Source organism: Pygoscelis adeliae, unplaced genomic scaffold (assembly GCF_000699105.1).
Source record: "Pygoscelis adeliae isolate BGI_AS28 unplaced genomic scaffold, ASM69910v1 Scaffold27, whole genome shotgun sequence".
Lineage (NCBI taxonomy): Eukaryota > Metazoa > Chordata > Aves > Sphenisciformes > Spheniscidae > Pygoscelis > Pygoscelis adeliae.
The window spans coordinates 3,531,770-3,540,471 of record NW_008825410.1 but is presented as its reverse complement, the minus strand read 5'-3'; the positions used below and the strand labels follow the sequence as shown (position 1 = coordinate 3,540,471).

At 42.2% G+C, this 8,702-nt stretch overlaps 2 protein-coding genes across 2 annotated transcripts in view; both read left to right on the top strand.

The window, feature by feature from the left end:
- Window positions 1–6,796, top strand: part of CLDN12 (claudin 12) — an 11,704-nt gene extending 4,908 nt beyond the window's left edge. Inside the window, exon 2 of the mRNA XM_009330528.1 lies at window positions 2,760–6,796. Within this exon, the coding sequence (XP_009328803.1) occupies window positions 2,782–3,519 (738 nt within the window). The 5' untranslated portion in view covers window positions 2,760–2,781 and the 3' untranslated portion in view covers window positions 3,520–6,796. The remainder of the gene's footprint in view (window positions 1–2,759) is intronic.
- A 955-nt stretch (window positions 6,797–7,751) lies between these two features.
- LOC103922447 (pituitary tumor-transforming gene 1 protein-interacting protein-like) overlaps window positions 7,752–8,702 on the top strand; it is a 46,851-nt gene continuing 45,900 nt past the window's right edge. Inside the window, exon 1 of the mRNA XM_009330590.1 lies at window positions 7,752–7,878. Within this exon, the coding sequence (XP_009328865.1) occupies window positions 7,752–7,878 (127 nt within the window). The remainder of the gene's footprint in view (window positions 7,879–8,702) is intronic.

The following is an 8,702-nucleotide window of genomic DNA, read 5'->3' as shown; positions in this document are numbered from 1 at the left end:
ATCATAAATCACCTCCAGCATGGCTAATTCCCTCAGGTACTGGATACCTCTCTCCATGGTGGTCCACTTGCGTGGGTGATATATAACATCTTCCTTGAAGGGATACCTTTCCTTCATGCCTGACAGGAGTTGCCTCTGGAGGCTGAGGGCTTACGCCCATTTACCAATCGCTTTGTCAATACCCCCTTCCCTAGAAAGGGATCCCAGCTGCTTGGCTTCCCTACCCCCCGGTGGGATGGGGGAGAGAATCAGAAGAGTAAAAGTGAGAAAACTTCTGGGTTGATGTAAGAACAGTTTGATAATTGAAATAAAATAATAATAACAGTAATAATAGAAGAATACACAAAGCAAGTGATGCATGAAGCAATTGCCTACCACCCACCGACTGATGCCCAACCAGTTCCTGAGCAGCGGTCTCCGCCCTCTGGCCAACTCCCCCCAGTTTATGTACTGAGCATGACATCACATGGTATGGAATATCCCTTTGGCCAGTTTGGGTCAGCTGTCCTGGCTGTGCCCCTTCTCAGCTTCTTGTGCACCTCCTCGCTGGCAGAGTATGGGAAGCTGAAAAGTCTTTGACTTAGTACAAACACTGCTCAGCAACAACTAAAACATCGGTGTGTTACCAACATTATTGTCATCCTAAATCCAACACACAGCACTGTACCAGCTACTAGGAAGAGAATTAACTCTATCCCAGCTGAAACCAGGACAAAAGAAAATACACCATTTTTTTTTTCTTCCACTCTCTTGTATTAGAGAATATGGGTGAACCTCACATCACTTCTTGCCCACCCTGCATTAACTCCGCCTAGATTTTCATCATCTACTATTGCAAATTAATTTGCAGAAACAGTGGGTTCCTGGAAACGGTCACTCTTGTGCTTATTCCAGCTGCTTCTCTTAGAGCTCTGTCTTGGAGTATGCCCTGCCTGCATAGAAGTTTTATATAGACAAAGGCAAGCTCTTTATGGAAGAGCAAAAGTATCGAGCTTGAGGAGAGCAGAATTTGATGCTATATTAGGTTTACCCCTCAAGCTTATTTGTTATAGTTCCATTTCCTTGCAAGTTGGTTGTGTTGACCTTACTGAAGCTGAGGTTAAGCATAACATTAGATCAATTGTGATGGCAATAAGTCTTGGGTCCCCCTACCCAGGGGGTATTCTGTTAATGACCTGCTTATCTGAAAAGGTTACTGCCATAAGAACAGGAGCTTGCCCACGCTCAGCCATTCTTAGCAAAAATGTAATGCCATCTTTTTGATGAATAAGGTGCATTTTTAGCATAAATGTGATTGTCATTATTTCTTTTCAGCAGTGCTTCTTTAAAAGAGTATGATCAGCACTTAAATGGTACCCACATAGCATTGCAATCCTTCAGGGTTAGGTGGCATAAAAAGTAAATAAATGTCTGATGCTTTCTTATGAAACAAATTGGGCTTTATTTATTTGTCTATAAATCAAGAAAATGCTGGCTAGCTATATAGCTTGTTAATGCTTGTAGTCTGCGTCCAGTATACATGGAAATTCCTTATCTGAAAAGTTCCCTGGGCATTTGATGTTTGCAGGTGTAGAAAGATAGCAAGGGATCAGATCCAATTTCCTCTTTGGTTGCAACCATGTCTGTAACCTTTCTGAGATACAGATAGTTATTTGTATATGCATTAGGTAGAACTTCTGGTACGTAAAGAATTGTTTTGTGACTTTAGACAAATAAGCTCAATGCAGTATAATGATTTGGAAGACATTTCAGTAGGAGTTTATGACTGAATGGTGCTCAGTGAGAATTTTCAAAGTATCTGCTCATTTTTAGGTACTATAATTTTTAGTGTCCTGCTTCAAGTACACTCTGGGGTGGATGCTCAGTGCCTATTGTGTATTAGGCTTCTTTAAAGTATCTCGAGCACTCAGAGAAGGGATTACTCAAATTGAGTCTTTTTTTTTTTTTTTAAAGACCCATCATTGAGACTGTTTCCCAGGACCTCTGTAGGCAAGAGGCTATGCTAGGTATGCAGACAGTGGTTTTATTGAAAAGGAAGCAGTATTCTTCAACACTTGCTCTGAAGAGGAAAATGTGAAAGCTGAAAAGCCATCTGCTTTCTGGAGTTGTTCATGTGCTTGGACAGCTGGTTTCGAAAGGCAGAAGTAGTGTGGAAGAACTGTTAATTGCTTTTGAAAAAATCATTGTAAATTACTCAACAGAGCCAACAATTTGGCCCATGAAAAATGTGGATAACTGCCTACATGTGCATTCCTTGTCCAGTCTAACGATGTTGGTTTTAAGCAATTCCCTTTTACTCACACGGCAGTGTGGTAGGACCGAACACGCACTCTGACACTACATCTGGGCTAAAGAGAGGGAGCTGCCAGCGGAGGAGAGGTGAACTTAAATCACGCTGACTCGGTGGTTCACCTTCTCCACCTGGACTCTGTAAAAGTCCATGCAGTGACACAAGGTGAAAGGCTGTGTAGAATCGTATGTTCAGGTGCTCCTTTTTGATCTTGAACACAGTGAATTTAGCAGTCTGTCAGCTGAGCAATCGTAACAGTCTGTGAAATAACCTGAGGTTTCATTAAGGTGTGAACTTGGTAGAGTTACCTCTGCGTAAGTGTGTAAGGCAAAGAAGGTGCCAGAGAGTTACTGCCTACCAGCTGCCGTACAGGTTTATTAACCTGGCACAAGTCAGCTCTAGTCACCCCTGTGTCCATAAACGTTCACCTACTGATTTTTATTTTTTTAATTTTTCTTTTTAGTTGCAGGAAACAACTTCTGTGGGCAAGAATGGGCTGCCGGGATGTTCATGCAGCAACAGTACTGGCCTTCCTCAGTGGAACAGCCTCAGTAGCTGGACTCCTTGCAGCAGTTCTGCTTCCAAACTGGAGGCAAATGAGACTGTACACATTCAACAAGAATGAGAGGAATGTGACCGTTTACACTGGACTATGGATTAAGTGCGCTCGCTTTGATGGGAGCAGAGACTGTGTGATATATGACCCACAGTGGTACACTGCTGTCGATCAACTGGATTTGCGTGTTCTTCAGTTTGCCCTTCCACTGAGTATGTTAACTGCTGTCTCTGCTCTGTTTCTCTGCTTGATTGGCATGTGTAACACAGCCTTTGTATCAAGCGTGCCAAACATCAAATTGGCCAAATGCCTTGTAAACAGTGCAGGCTGCCATCTCGTGGCTGGCCTCTTGTTCCTGCTTGCGTGTGCCATTTGTCTCACTCCGTCAATCTGGGTCATTTTTTATAACAATTATCTGAACAGAAAGTATGAGCCTGTCTTTAGTTTTGACATCTCTGTATTTATTGCCATTGCCAGCGCTGGCGGTCTGTTTTTCACTTCCGTTCTGCTGTTTCTGTGGTACTGCGCATGTAAAAGCCTACCTTCTCCTTTCTGGCAGCCCCTCTATTCCCATGCCCCGAGCATGCACAGCTATGCCTCTCAGCCGTATTCTGCACGCTCTCGCCTCTCTGCCATAGAAATTGACATTCCTGTTGTGACACATGCATCTTAAGAAGACAAAGTCTTGGAAGCCAAGTTCTTGTGCTCATTCAGACCCTGAAAATTGCAGGCTTGACTCTCTCTGCTGCCTTGCGCTCAGCATAATAATTTGTAAGGTTGAGTTTCCCAAGGTGCAAAGCAATGGAGACCCGAGTTCAGCAAGTCCGTTGCTGTTCTCGTCTGTTACTTTCTGACCAACGTTTTGTTATTTTTTTTTTAACTCTCAGCTCACTACAGACAAAATTGCTGCTAATGCTGGGACAGTACACTAACAATAGCATCCGTTCATCCTTCTGCTTACTGAGATCAAGGCAGGTTTGAACCTCTTTGCTATTTGATAAGCTATTATTTGATTCTGATCCCATTGTAAGAGCTACATAGGTGGACCCTTGCACCCATGCATTATCCAAATGCAGGCAGTGGAAATGCGGGCAGGGGGTTCACTGAGTTTCTTGTTCAGCTAGACATACATATTTTAAGATGTGATGTCTGAAAAGGGTATCTGGCAGACTAATTCAGATCTGTAGCACTGTTCTTTGTTTTCCCCTGCACACACAAAAAGCTACCCGCTTACGAACTTCTGTAATAGAATTAGTGTCAAATTACCCTTTATTTTCAAAGTAGCTATCAGAAGAAATAAAACTGATTTAACTAATAATGTTCTTCTGTATTGTAATAGCGTTTTGTGGATTACTGGAGGCTAGAAACTTTTTTGTGAACTTTATTTCTAGTCTGTTTTTTAATAAGTTAGCAAATTCACTAGATCTATTTTGTGATTAAAACAAAAACCACTCGTATTTAAAAATTCTGTTTAGAAGGTTGAATATTGTATTTGAAGGCCATCTTAAAGATGGATTTTCAAGTAGGCTTTAAAGTATTATTCAGTTCTGGAGAGAAGTGTCATTTGCTGCAAAATGGATTGGGAAAACCATGAGGAATTCTGAAGGCTATGAAAGATTCTTTTGGAACACTGTACACAAGCTATAACACATCTCTCTAGGAAGGGCATTATAACCCTGGGGAAAGATTTTTAAATCTAGATTTATTTTTTTTTCAATGTATATACAAGTAACGATGAGCTTGTGTATTTTTCAGAGTTGATCTTTATGGTTGTTGGACTTTTCATGCTGTAGCTTATTTAATTACTGATGAAGACTTCCTGAACAAGACTTCAGCCTTGTTCTTCAACACCTTTCAAGTTGAGCTGTTTTAAAATCCAGTTATTTCCTATGCTGCCACCTCACAACTGGAGAAAGTTTCCCATTCCTATTTTCTGTAAGATGAGGTTTTGAATAACTTGTGAGCTTCACCTTGTAGCTCTACAAGGATGAGGAGGGATTATAAATTCCCAACCTGGGGTGTCTTTAAATCATTTTTTTCCTTCTAAAATGCAGAGCGGGTCAGCCCTAAGGGTCAAAGCTTTTCAATATGGGCTTTGAAATTACTTGGAAATTTGATGACAGTGAGTTGAAGAGTGTTATAATTAAGGCAAGTATCTGATTTGCTCCGATTTTGGCAAATTGTGATCTTGTGTTTAAGATGTCATTCCAGTAAGGAAAGTTATTTTGATTGGTGGCATTCTGGAGCTTAGCGGATATTTGTATTTCATTAATCCCAGAACAAGTTTGCTTTGCTAAAAAATCAAATAGAGTTCTTTAATTCCAGTTCTGTAAACTCATCCGAGGTCTTGGAAGTTAGTTCGTTCCCTTTTCCATGCATTAGAAATAGGAACAAATGCTGTGCTGGGCAAATCTTGTTCTGTTACAGTCTGTGCGATAACAGTATATTAAGAGGAGTCATTGTGTTTTAACTGGTAGACCTTGGACTTCAGTGGACTGACCGAGGAGGCTGATCTCTGTCATAAATTCCCAGCATAGTCAGTAAAGTGACAGGCCTTTCAGACAGAGTGCCTGATTAAATTGCAGTCTAAGGAATTAACAGTGTAGATGATAAAGAATATTTAAGGAGATAGGCCTCTAAAGTTACATGAATTTAATACCCTTAGGTTTACAAGGTATGATGTTAGATGAAGTATCTTTTTTTTTTCTTTTAATGAGCTCGTGACTTGTATGGTATTAGAACACGTATAATGACATGCAAGCCAGCTTTTTTTCCTTCAAAATTGAACTTGGCTTTACCGTCACTCTGGTTGTCCAACCTTAAATACTGTTGCTGCTTCAGCTGCCCATATCCTTACATACCTTTGTCAGGTCAAAGCAAAGGGACAACTGGTTTGTGATTTCACGTCAGCTTGCTTCCCCATCACTCCCAGTGTCTTTTCTTCTTTGTGCCTTGCTTAAGTTATGAGTTGGCCAGTAAATGTTGGTTTACAGTCAGCGTCTGGTATGCTTTTTGAGCCTGAATTTACAAAGCATTTTGATCATTTGGGAGGGATGATGACTACATCTCTCGGTGACTTTAAAAGGAGCTGAATCTTCAGTATCTCCAGAGCAAGAAAGGCAGCCTGGCAAACTGATGTTTCCTGTAGAGAGTAAATGCAGCCAGTGTTTTGTTCTGTACACTTTAAATAGCAGATGTCTCTGACAGCTCTTTTGTATTCTGACTTTGATTTTTATGCACTAAACTTTCAATCAGTATTTGCTGCTGCCTAAGCTGATAACTTGTTGCTTTGAAAATTGTGTCTTTCCAAAAGTCTGAGGTGGGTCTGAGTTACGAAAAGCAGGAATCCAAAAGTTAGTGGATTCCAGCGTAGGTTTCAGTTAAGGTCATCTTTATCAGAAAGACTGTTGCATCATGTTGTATCACCGAAGCACGGCTGGGTTTCTTTCAACAGTGCTGTTAATGTGAATTTCTGCTGGATCCTAAGTGAAATTAACTGGAAGTGCTCTGCTGTATTTCTCCTTTACAGAAAGAGGTGGCTGACCTGTGACACTTGAGCTGAGTGCCACTCCAGCATTTCTCTTGCTAAGGTTACCATCGTGCCCAGCGGCAGCGCTGGGGAGTGACAGGCCTCCCTGGATTTGGAGAGAAGAACGCATGTGTCCTGCATGTATCTCTGCCAGGGAACAGCCGCTGTGGAGCAGTTAGCACCCCTGCCTCTGACCAGCTGCTCCTTCCTGGGCACGTTGCTGTGTACAGGACAGGCACTCTGGGCCTTGAACACAGGAAGATTTTAATTTGTGGCTCATGCAGTCAAAGGTTGGGTGCTCTGGGATTACGGGAATCTGTATTTTTTTCAAGTAATTCCTGTCCAACTTCTTACATTGTGTTTAATTACAGTGTTGGTTCTTTTTATGTGAAACAGAAGATATGTATTTTTAATAAAACATTCTCATACAGATCCAGTTTATTTTGATTAATTTTGTGGAAAACAGTAACTGCTAGAATATGAAAGACTTTACCTGTTTTGGTATTTGTCATGGTTTAACCTCAGTCGGCAACTGAGCACCACGCAGCCACTTGCTCACTCCCCCCTGCCCCGGTGGGATGGGGGAGAGAATCGGAAGGGTAGAAGTGAGTAAACTCGTGGGTTGAGATAAACAGTTTAATAATTGAAATAAAATAAAATCCTAATAATAATAGTAATAATAAGAAGAATAGACAAAGCAAGTAATGCACAATGCAATGCCCAGCCAGTCCCCGAGCAGCGGCCCCCCCGGCCAGCTTCCCCCAGTTTATGTACTGAGCATGATGTCACATGGTATGGAATGTCCCTTTGGCCAGTTTGGCTGTGCCCCCTCCCAGCTTCTTGTGCACTTGCAGCCTTCTCAGTCGGTAGAGCATGGGAAACTAGAAAGTCCTTGGCCGGTGTAAGCATGACCTAGCAACAACTAAAACATCGGTGCCTTATCAATTTTGTTCCCATCCTAAATCCAAAACACAGCACTGTACCAGCTACTAGGAAGGAAATTAACTCTATCCCTGCCAAAACCAGGACAATACTGATCTCCAGACTGTTTCAGATGCCTTAACAGACTTAAAAGGTTGTGTATACTGCATTTTAACTCCTTAATTTTATAGGAGTCCTGCTTTAAACAAAACCAAACCAAAAAACCCAAACCCAGCCCTTCTGCTACCTTCTGAAATCTTGACTGTTATTTATAATTTCCCTTTATTTTTATTGTAAGCTAATCCTAAGAAGTTCTAGGATTCTTCTTCCCTTTAAAAGGAGGAGAGTGATTTCCCCTAATCTGGAGGTTTTCCTTTCTCTGCCTGTGGCCAGGGTGTGGGCTGGGGGCCAGGATCTGGTTCAGTCCCACAGCAGACCCAAAGTATCAGCGTGACATGGAAAAGAGTGCAGTCCTCACCCTGCGCCCAAACCCTGCCTCTTTCCCCGTGTCGGTTCTGCCGCTCGCTCAGCCATTGCTTAACCAGCGCGACTTGCTAACCCAGCTGAAATCTTCCGTGCTGGGTTAGTTTTTTCCTAGACTGGTAAGATTTGCATTGTGTTAGTGTCACACAAGAAAGGCGGTGGTGGCATTAGCCATCCTTCTGCCCTCTCCCCTCTGCTGTGCCGGCTGCGCTGTCAGCTGGAGAATATGCTACCGCCTCCTCACGTGCAGAAGTCATTTGGGCATCCCAGCGACTTGTGACAGTCCAGAACATGGTAATGGTTAGCGATGCTGCGTTTCTGTTGCGTGCTGCTCCTGGCAACTACAGCTCCGCAGCATTATGGCGACTCAGTACTGAGCCTTTCCCCGTTGTTACGGGGCAAAATACAAACCCTCTGACCATTAGAAATGCTGATGCCATAGCGCCAGTTCACAAAACAACCTGGATTACTTATGCAGACTATAATGAGACTTGCTGGTAATTCCTCTGTAGATTTCTAGTATTCTAAACTGGCATTCTAGTAAGTCGGGTTTTTATCTGTTTGGGGAAGTAATGTTTGTATGAGAACAATTCTCATGGAGCATGCACAGTATAAAGTAATTGTTGCCAGCCCTACAACTCACTTGAGGGGGTGGAAAAACGGTTTTATATTCTCACTTCTGTGGGTTCATTTCCTCCTTTGCTGTCACTTTCAGACAGGCCTTCTGTCTCTGAGAACTGGTATAAACCTAGGGGCTAGTTGGGTGTTGACATAAATACGGGGATGCAGAGAACTCAGTTTCTCCCAAAACATGGGAGTGCCTCATTTTTTTCATATTAAAATTCCTAAAAACCTACCCCACATATTTATGCTCATTGAAAACAAATCTCTTGGCGGATTTTCCCCTGTTTTATTTCACAGGA